This window comes from Athene cunicularia (genome assembly GCF_003259725.1).
Source record: "Athene cunicularia isolate RWA chromosome 3 unlocalized genomic scaffold, athCun1 chr3_part1, whole genome shotgun sequence".
Lineage (NCBI taxonomy): Eukaryota > Metazoa > Chordata > Aves > Strigiformes > Strigidae > Athene > Athene cunicularia.
In genome coordinates, this window is record NW_020799097.1 from 49,336,966 (window position 1) to 49,363,485 (window position 26,520).

Here is a 26,520-nt window from a genome sequence, read left to right on the forward strand (position 1 = left end):
AATAGACTGAATTTTCCCCAGATATCCTGCTGGAAGTACTTCACAGCTGTGCGAGGTGGCCCAGGTGGCAAGGTGCCTTGGTGCCATGCTGCAGCAGATGCTGGGTGATCTGCAAATTATCTGAGTGAGCTGTGTGTAAGAGCACTAGTTGTGACTCATTTGGCTGTTTATTAGAAACCCCTGTATGTGTGTTTCAAGCCACTAATTTCTAGATTGCTGCTGCATCCAATGTTTGGAAGGCTTCAAAAAACTTGTGCCCTTGTTGAAAAACATACGGCTGGTGTGTTGGGTTCTGGCTTGGCTGCAAGGCAGGAGTGCAGGGGGAGGGGGGTTGTCTCCTCGCCTTGCAGCTTTTGGAATGAGGTGGGAGTCTCTGCTTCCATGCCTCACACATCCTGGGTGGGTGGCAGCGTCAGAAACTGCAGGGAAGGGCCTGAGACACAGCATGGGCTAAAAGGAAAGGCAGCCAGGGCCAGAATGGGCTATAGGAAATGTTCAGTGGCGTCTGTGAAGCCAGAACATACGCCTGAGCATGTATGAAGAGACAACATTAGGATACCACAGTTGGAAAAGGGAGTAGAAACTACCTAGCAAAGTTGAATACATGGATTTTATGCCAGGAAGTGAGGGTTTGATAATCTTCAGTCCTGTGTTTCAACATTCTTGATAAGACCCTGGTCCTCAGGAGACTGTATAGCTCTCCTCTGTGCAAGGTGTTTCACAACAGCGTTTTCCCGAGCAAGGCTTTGTTAGTCTCCCTGTGGTGCTGGAGAAACTAAAAAGGGTCTTTGCCCTAGTGACCCTTTTCTGTCCTCTCTCAAAGCTTTACCAGGGAGCTGATATTAGTCTAAAGTGGTGTCTATAAGGCATCGCAGAGGTGGTGTTTGCACATTACTCGTTCCTGGTTCCTCTTGGGCTGATGTAAATACCTCCACAGACAGATTTTAGCAAATGTATTTCTTAATGAAGTAGTGTCTGATACTGCTCAGAGGTTGCTGTTGGACTGCACTAATGGATGAACTTTGTGGCTGCATTTGACAGCTGATTAAAGTATTAATTACCCTGTGCCTAAAGCCTGAGTGTGGCCCTTTTAAGCACAGCAGGATCCCTGTGTTGTGTCCATGGGGCAACCTCATAGCCACGTCTGGACACTGCTTTGGACATTTCTATTGAAATAAAGGTATGGATGCCAACAAGAATGGCTTTTTCCCCCTCTTTGTATTAGAGAAATTCAAGTGTTACGGGATCCCTTGGTCCTGGCTTCCTTGGTGTTCCTGTATCGGGTGCGAGTAGTGTTTCTGCTGATGCAGTGTCTTCTGAGTCGACTCCTGGTGTAGATTGCTGCATGTTTCACAGGAAAGCGGATGAATGATATCAAGTCATTGAGCTTATAAGTAGCACACTGGCAACACGCCACTAAAATATAAATACATTAAATGTACTGAAGGAAACGTTCATTCTGTTGTTTAGCGTTGGACATGCCCCAGTTAGGTAAATTTAATCTTCTTGAGGGTTGTTGCGTTACAGCTGAATGAGATAGGCAGTTATCTTATTACTGATCTTTTCTGTCATTCAGGGTTTGTGTTCTGGCATTCCTGGTGTGAAGTGTGCTTGCCCAGGAGCAGTACTATGAGTATTTTTCAAGGGAGCTGAAGGTGCGTAGGGGATCTATTAGCACCTTGCGAAGTCTGACCCTTTATCTTGGGAATGTTCACACTCCTTGTCAGGCACACCACTACCAGTCAATCCCACCTCCTTTTGGGTAGAAATGTACAAAATGGTTACTTCATCTATGTTTGTTAGGAAATGTCTGAAACTCAGCCTTGCAGCATTTATTTTCTTCCCGTGTATTCCTTTTGTTAACTTGTGCTATGGGCTTTTCTGCCACAGTTCCTTCCAAAATCCCCAGCCTTGCCTCTGCTCCTGTTGAGATCAGGGGCAAGGCTCCCACCAACTCACCAGGGTGAGCGGCGGCTGGCATTAAGTGTCAGACCCAAAGCCAATTGACTGCATTAAAGAGGAATCTCTCCATTGTTTTCCACCGGTGCTGGGTCAGGCCCTCCAAACATGATCCCACAGCATTAACTCTTGTGACTAATCCCGCTGAAACCCAGAGCTACTCCCATGCATAAGCGCTACCAAAGCCAATGCACAGCATTAACAAGCACTCTGCAACAGTTTAGCTTTTCTCTTGGCTGTACGGTGAAAAGGAAGGATGAGGCAGGAAAAGGGAAGCAGAAGGACTAAATGAACAAAGAGATTTCGAGCCGGTTATGAAGAACAATGATGTTCTGTATGGAATGCAAGTACTAAGACATTGGCTGTGTGTTTTACAGATAAGAAAATGTTATTTTATTGAACGGAAAGATATATATGTTGCACCTATCACATCTGAACTAATCTGTGTAGGCTTTTAGAAGAAGTCTGTAATTACTCTGAGCACGTCATTAGTTAGATGTAAAATGAATGATATTGCTTCGTTTTATTACCTCTAGTGATATAGCCATTTGTATCATAAATTCATTGACCTCATCTTAAATGATCAATCCTGTAAGACAGACTTGATTCATTAATTCTTAAGTGACATTTTTTTCTCCTCCAGTAATTTCCTCCTTATTGTAAGGACCGTTGTTCTACCTTTTAGTATGGTATTGTAAGGTGTCACATTGCCTGCATATGACATGCACATTTTATACTTGTGTCTTAAACAAGCAGCATAGACTGCTTATGTAAGGAGGAAGGAAGAAAGAAGATAATGAAATACATGGATGTAGTAGATAGGTATTTCTCACTGATGTTAACTTCAACACTTTGAGATGTTGCATAAAATCAATGAGATAATTGTTAGCTATTGGGTCCATCCAGGATGTTCAGAGGAACAGAATTGCTGCCTTTAATTTCTGTGGCTTTAATTAATTTTATCTAGTGAGAAAATATACAGAGTGGTCTGTGATCAATATGTGAGTGAGGCAGGCAGACTTCAGAGTTTCTTGTACCTCAGTGAATTATTGAAAACAGGAGAAATCAGTAGAGAATTTCTAAGAAGGATTTCTAAATATTTTACCGAGGAAGAGAAAATATTTGTTTAGCTAGGAGTGACATAGGAGCCCACTTGAGATAAACAAATCAATACAGCAATAAACCACTAAAGTATTTCAGTGACTTTTTCAACTGATAACTAATAAAATTAAATTATTAGAAAAGATGCCGCAAGTTTTTTGAGGGCTGTATTTTTCTTTCAGTCTGTTTAATTAAAGTCACAGAGGGGACTCTTCCTAGAACGATAAGGAGGCTGGGTTTACTTTCTCATATTTCTCAAGTGCTTCTTTGGCAGCAGGCTTGTAAGTTGGTTTGCTTCCTTTGCCCTGAAAGAAGGGCAAGTCTTAGGTGCACCATCCTAGGACTAAATCAGGGAAGCAGCTGCATCTGAAGTCCTGCCTCATTTCTTGCAGCAGCCATCTCTGAGGCTGGTCTCCTCATCTTTCCCCTGCAAGCAGACACTGTTTTTGTGGATGATTGGACCAGTGTGGGCTTCAGCCTGCCCCAGCCTGCCCCAGGAGCCAACTGGGAGCTCCTGGTACCTCTTTGTGCAGCTCTTGGGGTACATGTGGAGACCCCCTGCCTCTATGAACAGCCCTTGGGGTAAGAGCATACCCAACAAGCGACAGAAGGAGCACAGTGGTTTATATCCTGATTCTGTACATGCAAAATAGATAGCATTTTGTGGCTACAGCAGTGAGCTCTCAATCAAAAATTACTTTAAGGTAAATTCAGCAGCATTACTGAGATAAATAGTACCTTATTAACTCACAGCATAGACTCACAAATTCCTCTTTTGTCTGCTTGGAAAACGGTGGCAAGCCAGAAAATTTAAGGAGGTCAGTTCTAAGATGTTTCCATCAGATGATCCTGTGCAGACTTGCCAGGTGGGTGGCAAAACCCATACCCATGCCAAATACCCAGGATGGTTCAGTGCCCACTGCTGCATGTTTGCGCTACTTGCGGTGAGGGGTTGCCCAGCTCCGGTGCTGTCTGTGATGGCCGCTGAGCCTTCTTGCAGGGAGCAGAGGGAGAGCCAATGCCTGGTAAAACCCAGGAGCCCTTGGAAGTGGGGGTGACCCTGCTTTGTTCTGCTCAGTGCACTCCTGCTTCCCATCCGCCCAATGCCTGGGGCAATGCATGTGCTGGTGGCAACAGAGTCGTTTAACTCGACTCTTCTGTGCGTTTGACAGGCTTTTTGTCCACATTTTTTAGGGCACTACATCGTCAGTGTGTGTCCCATGCAGGGCTGAACTTGTCTGTAAACATACCAAGAAATTTTCTTCCTTGCATGGGGCATCGGGCTGGAAATACACGCGTTCCTAATGCCGCACGCGTTGAGCAGCACCAGCACCCCCTCTGATTTATCTCATGTGGGTGGCCCTGTGTCCGTGTGCCAAAGCTAAAAAGCTGAACCCTGCATTCCCAAACTTCAGGAATGACAATAGTTGCTACTTCTCAAGTAATTATTTAATTTGATTTAAATGTTGGGATGAAAACTTCGCGGTAGAGAGAGGGAGTGTGTGTGGAGTGTGTGAATGGGGAGGGAAGGCAGGAGAGGGAATCAAATAGCAACTTGACTGGATAACTAAAAGTTTTCAGAGTTAAGATAAATGGGCTGATAGCCATAGCATATAGTGTGTGTATGTGCGCACATGCACGCACACACACACACACACATATATATATATATATATATAAAAGATATATTACTGAAATCTCAAAAATGTCACCACTGTTTATGTTAAAGGAAAGCTGAGAGTTAAATGAGATGGGTAATCAGATGCCCGACATATGTTGTTTTGAATTGTTTATATGGCCAATAGTTATTAAAATTAATTATCCTTTTAATGCAGTCTTTTCACAATCATATTCTTTTTTTTTTTTTTTTTTTTTTTTTTTTTTTTTTTTTTTTTGTACAAAAGATACAGTAATTTCAAAACAAGCTAATATGGACTATTTGGAAAAGGCAGAACAAACAATACCAGGATGTATTCTGACATGGTCATAGGCTCAACATGCTGATAGAAAGCACCAAAAATCTCTGTCAGCAGAGTATTTTGAGAAGTAATGTAAATGACAAAAATGGGGTTTTTTGTGTGTGTAAAATTCTGTCAAAAAAGTAAGGCACAGAAAAATCTGACATCTGTTTATCTGTTTATAGCTATGGCAAGATTACTCATATTAATTCTTGTTTAAAATGCCATATGAAGGAAAGGCATTTGTGCAAACAAGAGTCATATTTGAATTGTAGATCATGTCTTCACCATCTGTGAGAGCTGTTGGTGTTGCAAAATTAATGTGTTAATGAAATCACAATAATTTCTCTGAAGTAATGGATTCTGAAGCCTAGAATGACTATTTTTTGAACTTTGGTGTCTAGTGGTTTACAACTGGGAAAACCTTTCACAGCTTAATTAGTTCTGCAGCCTTACTTTTAAAAAAAATTGGCTATGCCTTCACCACACCAATAGTAACACAGAAAAGGATTAAATGGAAAGCAGAGAAACAAACCAAAAATGAGCCTGCAATGCAAACTTTTTGCTGTAGTATTTGAAAAGTTGCTAAATAGGCCCTTGCTTGCCAAGAAGTTTTACTCAGTGACTCGTACACGAGAGTGGGCAAACAGCTCAGAAAATAATTCCAGCTTGCCGAAACATCACAAATTAGGACTATTTGAACCTTACACAAATGTCCTGACTATTTCCAAGTTTCTCCTTGGAATGAAGGGCAAAGGATGAATGATGCTTTTTGCTTTGTGATGCCATTTTAAAATACCACACCCTTTCCAACTTACTATTTGATACCCTTAATAGAATACTAAATGTTACAGTGTGCTGCAGTTTAGCAGAAACGATTTGCATTCATTTCCAGCAACTTTCTGAGTCCTTTTCCAGTTACACTCCTTGTGTAGTATGGCATCTCAGATGGTACAGGTGTGCTTAGATTACCACTGAGGAGTAATCACAGCCATACTCATATAGATTTTATATACTTACATATGTCTGTTTTAACAGCTTATGCCAGCTGAGGATTCTTCTCTGTGATTTAAGATATATAATGTACTGTATAAGGTAGAATTTAGGTCATGGGAGCCAAAAAAGGGAGTGACATTCAATTCACCAATATTTTGGAGAAAAAAACACATAGCTTTCACAAACGTAACTATTTTTTTTTTCTGCTAGAAAAATAATGCATTTAGAAAGCAACTGAAAAATGACTTTTAAAATAACACTATGAAGAGAAGATTGCTTTTCTTACCTGATTTGATTTTATTACTGTGTTGTAGGTATGTGACTGGTGTAAGCACATAAGACACACAAAAGAGTATCTGGATTTTGGGGACGGGGAAAGAAGGCTTCAGTTCTGCAGTGCAAAATGTCTCAATCAGTACAAAATGGACATTTTCTACAAAGAGACACAGGCCAATCTTCCAGCTGGACTGTGCAGTACATTACATCCTCCAGTCGAAAATAAAGCAGAAGGCACTGGGGTGCAGCTGCTGACTCCAGATTCTTGGAATATACCGCTAGCAGATGCTCGGAGAAAAGCCCCATCCCCAGTGTCTGCAGCTGGCCAAATTCAAGGTCCTGGACCATCAGCATCTACCACTGCCTCTCCGTCTGACACTGCCAACTGCTCTGTCACTAAAATCCCCACGCCAGTTCCCAAACCTATTCCCATCAGTGAGAATCCAAATATTCCGCCAGTTTCTGTCCAGCCACCTGCTAGCATTGTGCCTCCAATTGGTGTCCCACCTCGCAGTCCTCCCATGGTGATGACAAACCGTGGGCCAGTTCCTCTGCCCATATTCATGGAACAGCAAATTATGCAGCAAATCCGTCCACCATTTATTCGTGGGCCGCCTCACCATGCCTCAAATCCTAACAGCCCTCTGTCAAATCCAATGATTCCTGGAATCGGTCCTCCACCAGGTGGTCCCAGAAATATGGGTCCCACCTCTAGCCCCATGCACAGGCCGATGCTTTCTCCTCATATCCATCCCCCCACAACACCTACCATGCCTGGGAATCCTCCCGGCTTGTTGCCGCCTCCCCCTCCTGGAGCTCCTTTGCCCAGTCTTCCCTTTCCCCCGGTCAGCATGATGCCAAATGGTCCTATGCCTATGCCACAGATGATGAACTTTGGATTGCCATCCCTTGCCCCGCTGGTGCCACCCCCGACTCTACTAGTGCCATATCCGGTTATTGTCCCTTTGCCCGTCCCCATCCCCATTCCCATCCCCATCCCTCACATCAATGACTCCAAGCCCCCCAATGGCTTCTCCAGCAATGGCGAAAGCTTCATTCCGAGTACCTCCAGCGAGACGCCTGGGGCAAAGCCAACCAATAGCTCTTCATCCCCTCGAGAGTCAAAGCAAGGATCATCCAAATCCTCTGACTCATCACCGAGCTGCTCAGGCCAGTCCCTAAATCAAGCTCAAGTGCTTCAGGAGCACAGTAAAAATGAAGTTGTTGACTTGACTGTCAGACCTAGTAGTCCAGTGAACAGTAAATTTGGTTTCCCCAGTGTACTACAGGGTCCACAGGACGGTGTGATAGACCTAACAGTAGGCCACCGGTCTAGGCTGCACAATGTTATCCACAGGGCTTTACACGCCCAAGTGAAAGTTGAACGTGAACCTAACAGTGTTGTAAATTTGGCTTTTGGTAGCTCGGACAAAAGGAACTGCAGCGACTGCAGGGACAACTGCAGCCCAGTTGACTCAAAAATGTTACCGTGCAGTGATGGAGCTCACTGTTGTCCTGTCTCCTTGGCCTCCGGCACACCAGGACTGGAAGCTGGTGCAGCAGTGTGCAATGTCATTGTGAATGGCACGAAGAGCACGGAGGGTTCCAAAAACCTGGAGCCGCCCCAGGAGCCAAAAAAGCCCCAGCCTGCAGAGGAGCTGGCGGTAAGCGAGCTGGAGTCCGTTAAGGAGAATAACTGCGCATCAAACTGCCACCTCGAGGGAGATGTTGGCAAGAAGACTGGGGAAGAGTCCCTTACTGGGGGAGACAAACAGGACCCGAACCTTAACAATCCAGCAGACGAGGACCATGCATATGCTTTGCGGATGCTGCCCAAGACAGGTTGCGTGATCCAGCCTGTGCCAAAACCAGCAGAAAAGACTGCTATCGCACCGTGCATTATCTCAACGCCAATACTCAGCACAGGGCCAGAGGATCTGGAGCCACCATTGAAAAGGAGGTGTCTCCGAATTCGAAATCAGAATAAGTAAAGGTTTGTGTAATCACTACTGACTTCTGTGTGAATAGAATGAGTATTTTCAGGTATGAGGTCAAACTCATGTGGATGTGGCCTCTGTGAAACAAAAAAGATACAGATTCTGATTTATTGGCACTTTCAGAAAACTATTGGTATTTCTGTTTCACTATTGTTCTTTGTGTTGTATTGCATCTGTACCTGTCAGTACTCCATCCATCAGCAGCCTCATTACACTTTTGCTCACAGAACATTTTGTGATGGTGCTGGCTGTGAAGTTATTGTGCTGTGTACATCAAAGTCAGTAGTTTTCTGCCTAGGATATGGTTTAGGTCTGGGCCATTAATCTGCTTACTTATTCCAGCTGAGTTACACAGCAACTCAGGCCTTCATGATGATGATTGAAATTGCCCTACAGCATAGCATAGAGCAGGGCAACACAGCTGCTTCCTGCTAGCTCAGATCCAATTGACTTACCAAATGGTCATCTCCAACCATCTTACTTCGGTCTGCCTCCAGACTGCACCCTGGCTTTCAGCTGGGTTGTTCTCCGCGGACCAAACCCCCTCTCCCTGAACTTTCCTTCCTTGGGTATCAGTGCTTAGGGACTGCCTGCTGTTTGGGACCTGCCCGCTATAGCTTATCTCAGCAAGACTTGTGCCATGGGACTTTACTCTTTTAACGGAGTTATCTGCCTTAATGTAAGTCTCCCACCTTAGAAAAGCAGTTGAGGTTTCCCTCAGCCCTGTGGTTGTTATGTGTGTGTGGTTCCTGATAGGACTACAACGCAAGGCAGAGATATGGGTAAGTCCACCAACAACCATGGCTTGTCCAAGGACAATGCTCCAGTGGCAGAAACCCCCCACCCTACATTCCCTATTCCCAGCCTACTGAATCCCTCTGATAAAACAGCGCCTTTGTAAAACTGTTAGTTTAATGTATGTCTGGTGCTTCAAACCTGTGAGCAAGAAACAAATATAATTGCATTTGTTTAGATTCACAAGCGTGGAGAACTTCTTTCAGGAAAAGGGAAAATGGTGGGTGTTGCAAGAAATCTGTTCAGCAGTAAAATACTGACGGTTTGCCGGATGTGGCTTGATGACATGCCAGATTTCATTACAAACCATGGAATATTCTGTAGCCTCCAGTAAATCCCTGTCCCTGGTAGCACAAATATTGACTGCAGCGGTGCAGTACGAATATTGCCTTGAAGGGCTTGGCACCCACAACCAGAGATAGCAGCGCAGGCTGTGGAATCTGGGCTATCGCAACATCTACCTGCTCCATCAGTGCAGGCTAATTGCACCATCAAAGATACCAAAGTATAGTCAGGACTCCCTTTTCATTTCTTAATGCCACATTCCCTGTGCTGGCTGCAGTGCTGGAAACGTTACTTCTCTTGATCACAAACAGTATTTATTTACTTAGTTTGGTGGAACAGAACCATTATTTTTTGCTCTTGGCATGTGCAGACACATTTAAAAGATACATTTGTAAGAATAGAGGACAAGTATAACTTCCTTGGACTAATAATCAATAATACAATAACTCAGAAGTCAAATGAATATTTAAAATCTTTACATGCTCCTAGGCCCTGGTATTGGGGATCCCCCTACCCACCCCTGAGGTATGGCTGGACTATATGTCCCTCTCAGCAGCAAAATCTTTATTGCAAACTCTGGTGTGCCACCTTTGGAGCTTGAAAGATTGTCTCTTCATAAATGTAGACATGCTTTTACCTAGGGGCTGTGATTTGGTCTAGTGAGAAGGACACTATCTGACTGTATCCCTTTTATTTAATTCTAGGGGAGCCGTGGTTAACCCACCCTTTCCACCTTGCTCAGGTTCCCCATAGCTGTGGTTTGTTTCAAGCCATCACTAAGAGACTCACACATTTGTGTGTTGATACCATAGTCAAATACAGGCTGGTTCTTAGCATCTCTTTATGCTTGCCCAGACCATCCAGGCTGCAGTAATGCCACCTCTCCAAGGTCCCGATCACAAGAAGAGTGTAGCACCATCCAGAGCCAAAGCCTTAAAACTCAAGAGAGAGTTCTGTCTTCACTGACTTGTGTAATTTTGCCTGTTGACACAATTATACATGACTTCACAAATAATATTTGACAGAGAAAGTGGGCAAACTGAACAAGCTGCATTGAAAAGACAAGAAGGATGCATTATCACTCAGTTATTCTCCTCAGCTTTTTGTATTCTCTAAATGTCAATAACTGACACTGTGGTTATCCTCAGGAATAACCATTTTCCCATTCACCAAGAGTTTTATATATTCTTTTGTATCAGTGTAAGAGTTATTTTACAGAAGTTTTCAGATTGTCAGGCAAGATTAATCTGACCCAGTGTAGACATCTGGAATGAAGACACAGCTGAGCTAATTGTCTGAACTCTCTTTAAAGTCAACCTAGAGAAGCAAGCACTTCAGAGAGACAGCTGAGCTCATCCTGAAGTCAACAACTAAGACAGCTTGATGATCTAGACGAGGGGATCGAGTGCACCCTCAGTCAGTTTGCAGATGACACCAAGTTGGGTGGGAGTGTTGATCTGCTCGAGGGCAGGGAGGCTCTGCAGAGAGACCTGGACAGGCTGGAGCCATGGGCTGAGGCCAACTGGAGGAGTTTCCATAAGGCCAAATGCCGGGGGCTGCCCTTGGGCCACAACAACCCCCAGCAGTGCTACAGGCTTGGGGAGCAGTGGCTGGAGAGCTGACAGTCAGAGAGGGACCTGGGGGTGTTGATTGACAGCCGGCTGAACAGGAGCCAGCAGTGTGCCCAGGGGGCCAAGAAGGCCAATGGCATCCTGGCTTGTGTCAGCAATAGCGTGGCCAGCAGGGACAGGGAAGGGATCTTACCCCTGTCCTCGGCACTGGTGAGGCCGCCCCTCGATTCCTGTGTTCAGTTTTGGGCCCCTCACTACAAAAAGGACATTGAATGACTCGAGCGTGTCCAGAGAAGGGCAACGAAGCTGGTGCAGGGTCTGGAGCACAGGTCGTATGAGGAGCGGCTGAGGGAACTGGGGGTGTTTAGTCTGGAGACGAGGAGGCTGAGGGGAGACCTCATCGCCCTCTACAGCTCCCTGAAAGGAGGTTGCAGAGAGCTGGGCATGAGTCTCTTTAACCAAGTAATAAGCAATAGGACAAAAGGTAATGGCCTAAAATTGCACCAAGGAAGGTTTAGACTAGATATTAGGAAACATTTCTTTACAGAATGGGTTGTTGGGTGTTGGAATGGGCTGCCCAGGGAGGTGATCCCCATCCCTGGAGGTGTTTAAGAGTCGGGTCAACATAGCGCTGAGGGATCTGGTGTAGTTGGGAACTATCAGTGCTAGGTTAATGGTTGGACTGGATGATCTTCAAGGTTCTTTCCAACCTAGATGGTTCTGTGTTTCTGTGATTCTGTGAATTGTGCCCTAGGAGTCCCTACTTCTCCCTGCTGTGAAGGAGACTTAGGGTGACTGGCACAGACATAGATATCTCCATAGACACTGAAAGTTAACAAACCCAGGCAAGGGTTTGTGCATAGCATGGCATGGTGATAGTTAGTCAGTCTGTGTTCATTCCCTCCTTTCTCCACAAAAAGAAAAGAAGTAGCTTCTATGCAGACGAGATCTGAAACCAGGATCCTTGTGTGCTTCAAGGGAAAGAGGATACCCAAAATATTCTGCAGAAGTAAACAGCGTGATAACCATCTCATTCCAGTGGGTATCTCAGTGAAATGCGGGTGGGTTTTGAGCCTCTCAAGGCATGCACAAGTGATTTGCATGGCTCCGATGATTGATTTGAGGTGAGGACCCTTTGGTTTCATGCAGAGCCCTTCTTTCACTAGTGCTGGTAATAGCCAGTCCAGAGGAGCAAGGGGGCTGCTTAGATTTCTAGACTCCCAGCAGTTTCTCTGCGAAGGCTACGCAGGGCTTAGTCAACCCGTGTCTGTACAGAGGGGACAAGCAGGGGGAGCAGACCATCAGTACAGCCCCTTATGCCACAGCCCTGCCCTCTGCCGTTCCCATGAGGTAAAACCCTGCTCCTTTGGCAGTCTGGTTGTGGGGAGGATGCCTCATGAGACACTCCCAGACTTACAGAAATTCTACTAAAATACAAAGAGGATAGGAGCTGTACTAATAACTATGTTGACTTGGGCTTTTGGAGGTTTTTGTTGATTGCACTGGCCATGCTAACCTGGGAGAAGAAAAAGTCCAGAGAATTGTCGTTTTCTCTCTTGCTCCCCATCTACCCTAATTGGAAAATCTGAACATACTACCCTAATGTACAACTTTCCCTGGACTTTATTTCCCATCATATTGTACGAAAAGAAGGAAATTAGCCAAATATTTTTACGCTAGAGTTCTGGACAGACATATTGAGTTCATGTAATAGCAACATGGACTCTAAAAACGAATCAGTGCAAGCGTGACCTCTTCAGGCAAGTTGCCAAACTCTGGATTATTTAATGTACCAATTACTTGATTATTGGAAGTGCTAATCAGCAACATAATCCTTGATGTTAAAGTTTAGTCTCTCCATCAGGATGTGGACTGTGAAGCTGTTCTAGCTGGATGCAGTTTGAAGAACCGGCAAAAGATGTCTCGGTGCCAAAGTCCTACTATCACAAAGGAATGAAGCTAGGAAGAATATTCTGTTGAGTGTTATTTTTTTAAAGTTTGAGCAACGTGAGTTTCTAAAATTAGCAGTGTTAGTGTTGCCTGCCTACATGCTTTATGTCCAGGCGGGATCAGTTTTAACCCTCCAGTTTTGGTGTCAAGGTTTCCTAAAGCAAATAAATTAGGAAGCACTAAGGTCTGCTTGGATTTAACATGATAGTTATGGTAAACTAAATTAGAAAATTAAGTGACACACGCTAAACTCACAACTAGCTTCTGTTTGTGTGTGTGTATGTGTGTGTGTGTGTGTGTGTGTTGACTAATCCTATGTTGGGGTAATCAGGGATTTTTTCTGCTTGTGTCAGCAGAATTTCTCCCAGAAGTAATGGAAATAGTAGGAGTACAGCCACCTATCGAGCCAACCCGTATGTCCTGGGGTCAGCATCTGTTGAGTTATAGGACCAGACCCCCAGCTGTCTAGTCCTTACATTGTAGTCATAAAAATATACAACATGCAGAACGCTCCAGTTCAGATCAGAAGTAATATATATCCCACTGAGCTCCCCTGCCCATAATGGTCCAGAACAAGATTTCCTGCTCTGGTCAGGATTCCTGAGGCAAGGGGCATAGCTATTAACCTCCCTTTCTGCCTTAAGAGTTTTTATCACTCCCCTGTCACTGTAGCATTTATCTACCAGCATCCTACCCTGCCCTTGCTCTGATCAGGATAGAATTTGAAGGTATACTTGAAAACAGTTTTTATATATTTAAGCACATTTTTATGCTAATCATCTTTGTTGACACAGTACTATAGGCCAGAGCCTTAGCTAATTTTAACTGGATATAGTTCCACTGGTGCTAAACTGATTTAAATCAGCAATTTGGCTCATACACTTAACACCTACTTTTCTGGTTCAGAAGTTTTCCTTCACCTGCCTTCTCATGACCCTACAGAAATCTTCCTTTTATCCAAAGGGGGAGAAGAGACAATGTTAACACCACAAAGCCTTAAACACATTTGCTTGGAACTGAAGCTTTGCCCTTGAGAGTTGCCTGGCTCTAGCAGAGTGATCTTACTTTTTTAAATTGCCTGTGCAGCTTCTTCTTAGATATATTAAATCTGAAAAAGGATTTCCCAGGGGGAAAAAAAAAAAAAGAAAAAAAAATTGTTCTCAAAATGTTGAAGTATAAAATGACATACTTCCAGGGTAGCTTTCAGCTCCCACATCTTGCTTGCTGGGAGCAAGTGTGGGAGCGCTAACTTCCGTCTCAGTGGCAGTAAATAGCAGGCTCGTGGTATGCTGCCGTAGATCACTGCACACTCTTTGAAATCAAAGGAACAAGTGCTGATTTCTGATGGGTTCCTCCTGTTTTTCCATATAACCTCCTAGGGCATATGGTTCAAATATGAAATCTGATTCTTGAACCCAGTTTAGAAAATAACTATACCTAGTCTGATTTGCAAAGGTAGTGAGCATCTAGGGCTGCTGGTGAATAAAATACATGGCCAGAACTTCAGCCAGCAAAAAATAACATTGCAGAACTGAAAGACTCACAGTAATCTGCAAAGTTTGCAGTTCCTGGAGGCTGTAGCCTACCTGACAGCTCCCAAGATCTGGGACCACTGACTTCAGAGATAATTTTAGTGCCTACTCGACCTTAATAGTTTTCATCGTCTTGTGAAATGAAAATTACTTGAACTGAAATAAGCATCTTAAGCCGTGCCATTGCCTAAACTGGTACAACCCACATTCGTATTGAAACAATGAGTTACTCATAATTGTTTTGTCAGGCTTTAAAGACCGACCAAGCACTTTCATACATATAAGGCCTAATGCTGCTCTCATTTAAGTTGGTGCAGAGTAAAGTCAGCTGCATTCAAAAGTGTGAAGTGTAAAACGGGTGTAGGAGGAGACTATAGCTCTCCATCAGTCTGTTCTTGTGCTGTCAAGCTACCAAAGTCAGTGGCTCAGGAAAAGTTTATGAGGAAAAAAAAAAGCACAACTCATGATTAAATACAGAGACCCTAACAACAAAGACCATAGTAAACCAGACAGATACACTTGTAAAAACCTCATCTGAGACAATGATTGGCTTTACATTCAGAGGCCAAGATCCTGGACAGTATGTGTCTGATTGCCACTGGAATCCGATAAGGAGCTAAGCACCTAATAACCTTTGTGAAGCTTGACCCTGAAACAACCATGGCCAACTTCGGTGAGGAGCAGGGAGCTCTGAACAACTGTGAGGAGCTTATAAATTATTTCTCAGTATTACATGCAGTATCTGAAAGTGGGTCAGAAAGGCACATAACACTTTTAAGGACTGTTTGCGAAAAAAGTTGGACATAATCAAGCAGTGAGCAATAGATTTTAAGATACATTCCTGCTAAAAAAGCAGCGTATGATTCAGGCAAAGCAGAAGTAAACTATTTAAGCAAGAAATCAGGAACAAATCAGACTGTGACAAGCAAGATTTGCGAAGCACGTTTTGTTTCCAGATTACCTGCTGAGTCTCTCTTTGCCTATTTTTAGGTCCCATAGAGCAGAACAGGCAAGTTAAGCATATTCCTGGGTGCCTCCATCAGTCAAGGCCTCACAGCTGAGGCCTACTAATCATTACCTTATTGACACTATTCTGATAATGAGTTGCATTTCCCTCCCAGGACCAGAGGTTGTGTTTGGAAGCATGTGCGATCATCTCGTGAGAGTCATGAATCGAAGTAACCTCTGACATTTTGCAGAACCCTCAACTATTCAACATTTGCTTCTACCATGCAAATTAGAGCTAATTAAATATCTGGGCTTGATCCTGTGCAGTACTATGTGCACTCAGCACTTGGTGCCTCTAATGCAAGTTGAAGGCCCTCAACATATTACAGACCAAGGTCTTGCCTCTGATTCATTTGCATGGCTTTACTTCCCCAGACACGATTTTAGTATTTGAAAAGAATGGTATTCCTGTACAACATGTGTCTCAATTTGTAACGATATCCTCCCTGCAGCTGGCTTGCTTTTCCGAGTGTTTCTGAAACATTATTGTCTTAAACTCAAGCCAACCTACAATAACAAATTATCTAAAGGCAAAGAGGCTGAACTGCATTTGTCGAGAGGATGCCCCCACTCTCTGCTGCACTTCATCTTCCAGTCCTGGTTTTGGACTTTCAGGCTGTGTAATGTAATCATCTTCTACGGAAGGACACATTTAAAAAAAAAAAAAAAAAAAAAAAAAAAAGGGGGTTTAGGGATTGGGTAGTGCCGAGTGAAATAACTATCGAGTTCTCAACCTCTCTGGAAAGAGCTGCATCCCATCATCAGCCAATTGATATTGAAACCTATGGTTACAGCAATTTTCAACTATTTATTTGGAGTGCACGTGGTTAAATGTAAAACTTTGTGTTGCCTGCTTACACTCCAAATATTTATAAGCTTTCATGGACCACTTGTGCTGCCATTTCTAAGTTGCTTATCCAAAAGGAGGGGGAACAAAACCCCTTTCCCACAGGAATTCTCCAATTGAGAGATGCTTGAACAGGAATAGAAAATAAAATATGCACAATGAAGTTACCAAGAACTTGAATTCTGACCCTAAATTTGAAAGATCAATTAAATGATAATTCGGTTTTACTTGAAGCATTTAACCAATTATTGCTGAACCAGTTATCTTGGTGTAAAAATATTGTTCCTGTTTTCTTGAGGTGGCAGGGGAGGTGGGAAATAGAGAAAACCTAAAACAACAGTTGGGTCCAACACAGGTTGCTCAGTGTCCAGCAGTGCTGGGGATAAGGGAGGTGCCATAAAGTGCATGGCACTGCACTGAGGTCTATCCAGGTCTCACCTGCTTGTTCCTTATGTGTTCTGGATGGGTTTTTCCTCCTCCTTCCCCCGCAGTATAATCTACCTGACATTTTGGCTACCTGAGCATGTCCACTTGTCTTTGGATGAGTCTGCACCCTCTCTTGCTCAGGCTCAAATGAACTAGGATGGGGGCTGTGAAAACCAGAGAGAAACCTCATGGGGACAGTGCCAGGCATGCAGTCCTGGGTGGTGTTGGATGGAGGGGTCATTTATGGGAAATGTTGATTGTTTCATGATACGGCATGCTGAAACTTTTCACTAAAAAGATTCAATGCTGCTTCTGAAAAAAAATATCATTATTGTTATTGGGGGGGTTTGTTCATTAGTTGATTTTTTGTGGCCCACAGTAGCGTTTCAGATGATAAAGGCAGGCACAGGCTTAACCCAGGTGAAGAGGAGGACTCCCACAGGGAGTTATGAGCTATTGCTCAGAAAGACCCCCATTCTCGCCCTCCTTCACACTGTTAATCTGCCTTTTTCTGGCTATTTAGCTGCTTTTACTGGAGACATCAGCTTGGACAAGAAAATTGAGAAGCACCTCAGAATAGCCAAAAGCCTAGTGGTTTGGGCCCACAGAAGGCTGCTGAAATTCAAGTTGAAGTTCCTATTCTGATTCAGACAAAATCGTAAGCTTAAAGAAGGGTTATCACATCACAGTCATTGCCTGTTCTCAGGAAAGGAGAGTAGAAACTGTCTGGATTTGGTTTTCCTTCTGTTTTAGTTTTTATGTTGTGTGGGTTTTTTGTTTTTTGCAAAGGATCATTCAAAGTTTCAGCTTTATCCCAGTGCAGAATGCGAGAACTAGTTGAAAATTCATCTGGATTTATAAAAGAAGAATCATATCTTCTGCCACATCTGCACATGAAGCATCAGTGGGGCACAGCAAACTATTTACAGGTCTGCCAAACACACTGGTACTGCACGAACTGGAGGCCAATGGGCTGCTTTGTTGAGGAGATACACCCAGTTACCCCAGTGTAAAGCAGAATCTGGCCCAGGCAGGCTCTGTGGTCTGCCACAGGGGACACGGCCAGAAGTGGCATGTGCTACAGCTGAGATAGAAGTCCAGAACCATGATGGCTTTTTCCTCTTTGCATGATTTGCATACATGCCTCAAAATGCTCAAAATGTAAACCAGAAAACCCCTGTCAGTGAAAACCTGGAGAAAGATGGTGCCATGGGGCTGGGCAGGAGGGCCTGATTGACATTGGTTTTGTCTTTAGTTCGGACTGAAATTGGAGTTTCATGAACTTGCTGAGCAATTGTTCTATAGAAGGTTAAACCATGAGAAACTTCTTTGACATGGTGAAAAATTATATTAAAAGAATATCTAGAGAAGTCCTGGGGAGATTGCTACTTTGAAAAGTAGAAAGTGTTATAGGTGGAGAAGGAAGGAGGACAACGACAGAGAAACATGACAGCAGCACTGATGCTGTAATCTGGGTAACTGAGCCCATATGTTCTTCTTAGCCTACCAAGACTGGTATCTTCTGCTTTCCTCCAAAGTTGATGGATAGAGAGGCTCTTCCCAGATGTGTTTCAGAGCACTGAATGCAGTGCCTGTTCTGGAGCACCCCTGGGTGTGGGAAGGAGAATGAGGACCCTGGTCCCTCCAGGTTAAAGTTTGTGAACCCCCACTCTTCTCTACCTGTACCACAAGAAGAGGAAAGGAAAACACAGTGCAATTCAGTGGGGAGCTGCTCTGACAAAAAGCTTGACAGAGATGGGAACATGAGGAGATGTAAATTTAAAATGCTGCAGCATGAGTTCCTGATGGCAACTGTTTTGCCTTGGAGAATCCAAACCTGAAGGGGAGAGGAGGTGCCATGCCCCCTGGGTCTGTGCAGAGCAAGTTGCATGGTGGAGTTGTGTTGCTGCTTTGCGGTACAGGGGAGAATTTACAGCAACCTGGGCCATTCTCCCCAAGTATGTGGCTGCTCTCTGCTGAATTTAGGGAATCCTTTCTTCCACTGGCTATAAAGAAGAGCTGCATGCTTACCCAGGCCAAGACTGGTTTTTGGGGGAAGCACTGTCTTTATGGAAATGTATAACAGAGGGAGGAGACTCCTTTTCCCTTGCCTTATGCTGTATCCCTACCATGGAGCCTGGGGCTGGACCAAAGCAGTCAAGAGCAGACTGCTGTTAGATAGCTGGGTTTTGAACAATTGTCACTGCTTTTGAAAGAGGTAGAGAGGGCTTAATTTCTGTCTTGTTTCTCTTCAGTGAACTGGCTGCCTGATAAATTCAGAAGCACAGACCCCTCATCTCTTGGTGACTCTCAAGGTCTCTTCCAGAGTGGTGATTCATTTGCTCCCTCTCTTTAAGAGGTGATTTTTCCCTTGGGCCATGCAGGAACACAAAGGAGAGCCTAGAACTGTATTTCCACCATTTCCTTGCTACATAACAAGGGCATGGTGACATACATCCATGTGCCTAACTTCACTAGATATCATAGTTTCAGGGTTCAATTTAACATACATTGAATGATTTAGTGAGAGACAGTACTAAATGTACCAGCAAGGGCCTGAACATAGATGTAAACTGGTGAAAGTTTAAAGAGTGGCCACAAAGGAGATGGAGACTCCCTCTATACAAGAAGTCATAAGGGGTAATGGGTACAAGTTACACCTGGGGAGATTCCAATTGGACAGAAGAGGAAAATTTTTCACAATGAGAACAATCAGCCACTGGAAAAATCTCTCCAAGGAAGTGGTGGATTCCCCAAGACTGGACACTTCTAAGATTCAGCTGCACAGGGTTCTGGACCATCTTGTCTAGACTGTGCTTTTGCCAAGAAAGATTGGACCAGATGATCCTCGAGGTCCCTTCCAACCTGGTCTTTTGTGATTCTGTGAAATTTCCCCAAAGATGCAGGGGAGCAGGAGTCAGCACACAACAGACCTTCTGCTTTCCAGTTCGTGTTTCTCCCTGACTACAAGGTGACTGGATACAATTGCAAGCATGGTGTCTGGTGCATCCCTTCAATAATTCAGTCAGAGTTGGGGATGACTAAGTTGTCCTTACCACTTCTGCCTAGGCATAAAAGGAGGGAAAATCCCAAGCTTCTTCCCTTGAAGTCATAATGTCTACTCAGATTACAGTTCATGTTTCAGTAGGCAGGAGACCTTGAATTGCATTTCAGACCCAAAGCTGAGAAGGATCCATAGCTTACAAGACCAGAGCAGAAGGAAAACACCACCTTCAAAATCAAGGGTTGGTGCTCAAGGACCCCACTTGTTATCCCATTTGTGCTAAAGGCCTCCCCTGACTCTTGCAATGTGGCATCCCTTCAGTTAGCTCATGGAAGGATAAATCATCAAATATTCAAAGGGGAAGGTTTTAATGAAGAAGCTTGAACTGCTTTAGGAATTGCTGGAAAAAAAAATAAATTACAGAACTATTACAAGTAACAGATGATTCCAGAGTGTTTCCAGGGCTGAGCTTGCTCCCATGCTGACTTTAGCTGCACTCTTGTGGTTTATCTTCAGAGCAGTTTCCCTGAGAAAATAATTGCAGTGCCTTTACTCTAGGGCCATGCATGTCCCAGACGAACTAGGCCTTTTTTAGCACATCAGCATTCATTGTCCGGGTGAATTAAGTGCTGTGCTAAATGATGGAAACTCTGCCATGCCAGCCCACATCAACGGTTGCCTCAGCCTTCCCCACCCAGTCTCTAATTTTTTTCTGAACAATAAGATGTGAATCTGGAGACAGAAATGTTCAATGAAGCACAGAATGAGGGGGAAGCAACCATGGAAAAAACTGTGTGTGTCTGCATGCACGCATGTGCCCAAAGCCATGTCAATGACATGGCCCCTCTGAGGAGATAGGACATGACTGGGGAGGGCATGGGGTACAAGCAGCTATTTCTGGCAGCTATCACTGCTAGCAGAAGCATGCTGCCATCATGGCAACACTTGGCTCATGGGGCAGAGCTGGGAGCAGGCACGCAGGGATCAGTGCTTGAGTATGGGGGAGCAGAAGGAAATGTCCCCACAGCTGAGCCACCCAGCTTCTAAGCATGGAGACATGGAGGAGTGGAGCGAGGAGCACTTCTAGCAATTGGCTCTACCAAGCAGGGCCAAGCTTCCCACCACAACAATCCCAAGGGCTGCGCAGGACAAAAGGCTGCAGGTCTGCAGCAGCACCTGGGAAGAGCTGGCTACCTGCAGAAAAGAAGTAGGGAAGCTTGCTGGGGAGGCTTTGCCCTAGCTGCCAAACTGTCCTGCCAAGCTCTAACTCTGTTGTTTTGAACAAGGATTTAAATCCTCATGTGTCAGGGCATAAACCAAAGAGGAAGCTCTGCATTGGTGCAGCTTGTTTCATAGTTTCCCATTGCTCAGGTTATGACTAACAGCCACAGAGGGCATCAGTGTGGCTCTCACCTGCTGTTCAGGGGAGCTATCTGAGCCCACACAGATGAACCTCCAAGTTACCTGATTGAGCTGAGTCATCATCCAGTTGAGTTATTCTCCTTTGTGCCCCCTGCACTGACAGCTGGGCAGAAATGAGCCTTCCTACTTGTCATCTTTTCCATGCTGCCTCCTGGGGTTGGAACTACAGCCCACCTCTGACTTCTAGTGGTCTTCCAACCCAGGACCAGCCCAGCCCTGATTGGCTTCAAAAAGCAGGCAAAGCCCAGCATGCTCACCACAGTGCAACTCGCATAAGCTCAACTCCATGGCTTTATGCTTATGAAAATTCTTCTTTTATAGCTGATGCAATTTTTCTATCTGATCAGCAATATTTGATGTGTGTTGAGGGCAAGTTCAGCTGGGGTAAAGAGCACATGTTGCTCTCCTAAAAAGTAATTTGTTTTTTGGGGGTGATATAAATAGCTGACTTTATGGTGCTGGTCATGCAAGCTAGCGTTGGCACGAGGTGTATAATGTCTGACTGTGAAGTGGTGATGACTAGCATGTTCTCATTTCTTTATAAAACTTCTCATGCTATGCCTGATACGGATTTTTATGCTGTCACTTGATCGCTACAAAGATGCATTCATCAAACACAATTACTGCCATGTGAACCAATCAACAGGGAAAGTCCTTCTCTCCAATCTGCACACCCTGTTACACTGAGTTTATCTGCAGTAGGGGAAAATAGACAGGACTTATAAAACTAGCTCTCTGCTTCAGGCAGAAAGGATTGAGAGCTAATGAACTTCTTTATGCCCTCCCTCCCAAATCACTTATCAGTCTGTGCGATGCCATGCCATTTGAGACTGATTAGTGAGGGATGGAAATTCATTTCCGTTGAGGTATGGAAAGAGAGGAGCAGGCAAAATACCTAGAGCAGAGTGAGGTTTCATACAGACATTACAGGTTTTATTTTCTCTGCTTCCCTTTTTAGTTAATATCAGAGTACGATTTCAAGCCAAAAAGTGACAGAAAGCAGTTGTGTACTTTATGGGGAGTACTTAGTAGGTGGATACATCCCAGTTCTCAGTCTAGTTCATGTCCACAGCTCTCTGTACACACAAATCTGCTCATCCTGCTGGGCACATTGCCTGAAAGCCCAAATGTTACTCCTTAACATAGATACAGTGGTCTCCATGCTCTGGGAGTTTATGCTGGTCAACATATTTAATGTGCCTTCCAGTTTCTGCTTTAAGAAGGGTGGAGCTTTGGCAGGGGGACACAAGCACAGTGACGAGAGGAATCGGAGAGGAGCCAGAGTGAAGGGGAAATTGTGAAGCAGACTGAGAAGGAAAATGTGACCCAGCACCAAGATTAAGGCCGATAAGTACTTCAGAGTTTTAGTCCGAATCTTTAGGGGACAGCAGATCCCATCCAAGGAGGCAGAGTCCAAGCGTGTTATGTAGGGATAGAGGACTGTCCCTGCTAGGCAGTGTACATCATCACCTGACAAGGGAAGCGGAAGCACATGAGACCATAGTGTATCACCCAGTAGCCCCTAAATACACTAAGGCATCTGGAGCTTAGAACCACTGGGGTGTTGTTAAGTTGCATTAGATTGATGAGAAGATGATCTGTGTTTTCAAAAATGTGATTTCAAAAATTTTCGTGACCTTGTCCTTCACCACTGACTAAGCTTACCTTATTTTAGGGGAGCTATTGTGCAGCTTTCTGAAGGCCTCAAATCAATACAGCTGTGTTTGCTTCCAATATTGTTCACCCAGTCAAAGCACCAGTGGGCTTTAGAAGGGGGTTGTCTGAATACATCCTGTGAGATGCATCCCTTTTGTGCCCTAAAAAATGAGAAAAGAAAGAAAAGCAGTCAGAACAGCTGGTCAGATAACAGAAGAAAAATGGACCTGGAAATGAGGACCAGGATGGAAAAAGGGAACAACTGGAAAGCTAAATTCTTTACCTAATTCTGTGATCTGCACTAGCAGATTCGGGGGGGTTTTGTCCTCGCCTCACACATGGTCCGTGGAAATCCATTCATTCAACGTTGAAAATATCAGATCTCAGTAGCAGTCTACCTCAGTGAGAGTAATGCCTAGTTGTGATTTGGGGCCTCAGATGCCTTTATTGAATTGTGTTTGTTATGCAAGCAGTGTCAGTCACCATGCTGTACTAGTTGTGACCCCCTGGCACTGTAGCTGCTGTGGTGGTGGTACAACACCGGTTGCAGACCATCCCAAGAGAAGACCAAGAAGGCTGTGGGGGACTCCAGCCTGACCTCCCTCATTGCAGCTCAGTTTTGTTGTGTTAAACACACACCTCTCCTTTGTATGACTACAGATTTGGGGAAGAGCCAAGAGGGGCATCTTCAGTTTGCATGCATGGCATGGATAGTACCTACAGAGTCAGCTCTGTTAGTGGGAGATGTGTATTTACCCGAGAGCGGAGCTCTCTCAGAGTACCATTCCAGTTTCTCCGTGAGACTGATCAGCCCTGTGGAGCCACACACCAGCCTGTGCAGTGAGGTGTCCCTGGGGAGCCCTGCACATGTATTCCCCATCCTATCCCCATCCCAGGTGCTGGGGGATCCTGGACCAAATGCTTCTCTGACTCCACTTCCCCACCTGTGCCATGCAGAGAGCAGTACATCCCAGCTCTGTAAAGCACACTGAGATCAAGGGGTGCAGGGTACTGTATAATTGCAAAGTATCATTATTCACCCGTGCTCTTGTAGGATGAAAGGCGCTCTATGAAACCCAAAGAATGAACTATTATTATATCGGTTTCCAGCTTTTTATCACAGGAATTCCTCCATCTTCCTCTCCAGCAACCTTGGAGGTTGTGTGTACCAACGGCCCTTGTGGCAGGAGGGGCAGCTGAGACCAAAGTGGTGGGCTTGTGTCTCACCCTGGCTGCCCACCTGGCACAAGACTTTGTGCGATGTGAGCTCAGGCGGTGCCCAGCCTGCCTGCAGCGAGCCTCCTGCCACTCACCCTGACCACCTCTGCTTGTCTGCTTTGCAGGAACACTCGCCGACAGGGTACCTTGCATGGAGAAAGGGAGCAGAGCAAACCACGTCACTCCACCGAATGACACCAGCTGGTCCGCTCACCACCCCCTCTGGCTGAAAGTTCAGCAAAGAAAGCAGCTTCCTGTCATGAACCCCCTCCGAGGAAGCCTCGGTCCCACGGGTGCCTTTGACCCAGAAGACAGCACATCATGGACCCACACAGTGTGCTCAGCATTCCTGCAACCACCCCTCTTCTCCTCCAAGGAACGCTTTTTCCTCTTGGTTTCTTGCTGGGGGGGATTTTTCACCCTGGTTTCAAAAACCACACGGACCAACATAGGTACTTTTCCCTCTCTGACTTCAAAGTTCAGATATTTGAGACTGGACAATGATACAGATTTTTTTTTAAATATTTTTTTTTCCTTTGAAAAACTGCTGTGGTTTTGCTGCTACACTAAGAATCGTGATTTGCGTTGTATGGTTTTGGACCTATTCAAGTTTTGATGGGGGAAAGGGGTAATACTGGAGTAGCAACGCTTCAGAGTCATCTCTGTCCTACCCATGATGCACTTTTAAATGAAGAGTTAGAATATTTTATTGGCTAATATACTTTCCTTGTTATTTTTACAAAGGCCACCTTTATCCTTTCTAATGCCATATTTTCAGTGTTACACTTTTATGGCTTTTAATTTTTGATTTGACAGATGTAAGAAGCAGCATGAATAGTTTATACTGTGGTTTTTCAGAGACTGAATGCCAAGAGAACTCAGTAAATGTTTATTCTTCTCAGCTTTCTCTTTAAATTCCCCTAAATAGCGCCCCATTTGGGAACAGAGCAAGAGTGTTGAACTAAAGACCAAAATTCCCTCAAGGTGTAAAATAATCTGAGGGGAATATTTGCTGGGCGTCACGAAAGACTTGGATGAAATTTCAACCCTGATGGTTTTCAGTGATCCAGGAAGGCAGTGAGACAATCTCTCCATATGCATAGCCCTTTCATGATAATTAGAATGGTATGGACAAACCAATGAAAACAAGGGTAAAGTGAGAAAGATCCCCCATGATTCTGTTTCACTGTTTGCTTTCTCCTGTCATGGTTAAGAGAAATGTGCAATTCGATCCTCAATCAGTGGGTGGAGGATAACAGGGTAGAATTTACTTGTGTGCACTTGTACAGTTGTAGCCAAGAGTCCAAAAGTACACTAGAGCATGTTATACTGGCACTGAATTGGTAAGAAAGTCGTGGAGTATCCCATTCTGACAAATAAAAAAAAAAAAAAAAGAAAAGAAAAAAAACAAAAAAAAACCACAAAAACCCCACAAAAAATTAAAAAACAAACAAACAAAAAAAAAACTTAAAAAAATTTCAGATCACCTTGTGATTCAGTGTAACTGTTTACTAACTCGAATAAAGCAATTGTTCACTCTTGAGTGTTCAGAGTACACCTTTTCTATAAGGCTGCTGTGGGGAAGTGAGGAGCAGTTTGCAGGAGCAGTGTCTCTGACTGTGTCAGTGGTGTTGGGAGCAGGATAGCAGTCAGTTGAACCAGAGCCTTGTAGTGATGGTGCACTATGAGCACTATGTATATACTGTATTTCTATATTTTCCTTTGTACAGATTCACTTAAGTCAAGCTACTGTTTTACAGGTGCTCCTTATTTATTAGAGCTGTGAAAGCTTGGAAAACACACCGGGCGAGTAAGCTCGCTTTTTAAAAAAAAAAACAAAAAAAACCCAACAAAAAAACAAAAAGGGGGGAAATCCAACAACTCCTGAGTCTGGGGAGAGAGCTCAAAGAAATACTGATGAAACATCTTCAAGAGAGCAAGAATCTGAAGCACCCTCAGTGTGCTCTGCTTTCCTTTTGGGCTTGCAACGCTTTTCTCTCTCCCTGACTGGTGTCAGATTTATTAAAACAAAATAAATCTCCAAGAAAAAAAAAATGCACTTAAATGTGCTGTTGTTTTATTATTTTTTTTTCATTTTTGTGCATGTGGTTATTCATTTCTCTACCTGCCTGCTCACAGAACAAACAAAACTCTGAAGTCTCAGAAAAAGATGTATAAGTGGTTTTGAAGGCTGTATCTATATCCCTTCCATTTTCATGCCTCTGTTGCCACTTCTCAGTTTCTGCAGTGTTTAAGGGGTGGGGGAAAAATCCCTGCAGTTAGCACAGTGCAGAGTTAGGTCCTGATCTTAGAGAAGAGCCCTGCATGGATGTACTTTCTGCAGCTTCATTCATTTCATGGGGATCTGTGCAAGCGCAGTTTGCTAGTGCTGCATTTGGGGCTGTTTATGGAGTGTGTTCTGCCTGCCTTTTGTAAGGATGTGGTTCTTCTATGCATAAACTCCCCCTGAAATCAAACCTAGGTTCTTCAAGGAAACAAAATCCTCCCAAATGCCCCCA

The 26,520-nt window shown here is 44.3% G+C and overlaps 1 protein-coding gene across 3 annotated transcripts in view; it reads left to right on the forward strand.

The window, feature by feature from the left end:
• The window catches only part of SOBP (sine oculis binding protein homolog), a 123,787-nt gene extending 97,924 nt beyond the window's left edge, over nt 1-25,863 (forward strand). For all 3 annotated transcript variants that reach the window (XM_026844904.1, XM_026844902.1, XM_026844903.1), the window contains 2 exons: nt 6,329-8,283; nt 24,127-25,863. In XM_026844904.1, the coding sequence (XP_026700705.1) occupies nt 6,329-8,281 (1,953 nt within the window). In that variant the 3' untranslated portion in view covers nt 8,282-8,283; nt 24,127-25,863. The remainder of the gene's footprint in view (nt 1-6,328; nt 8,284-24,126) is intronic.
• Nucleotides 25,864-26,520: the final 657 nt, after the last annotated feature.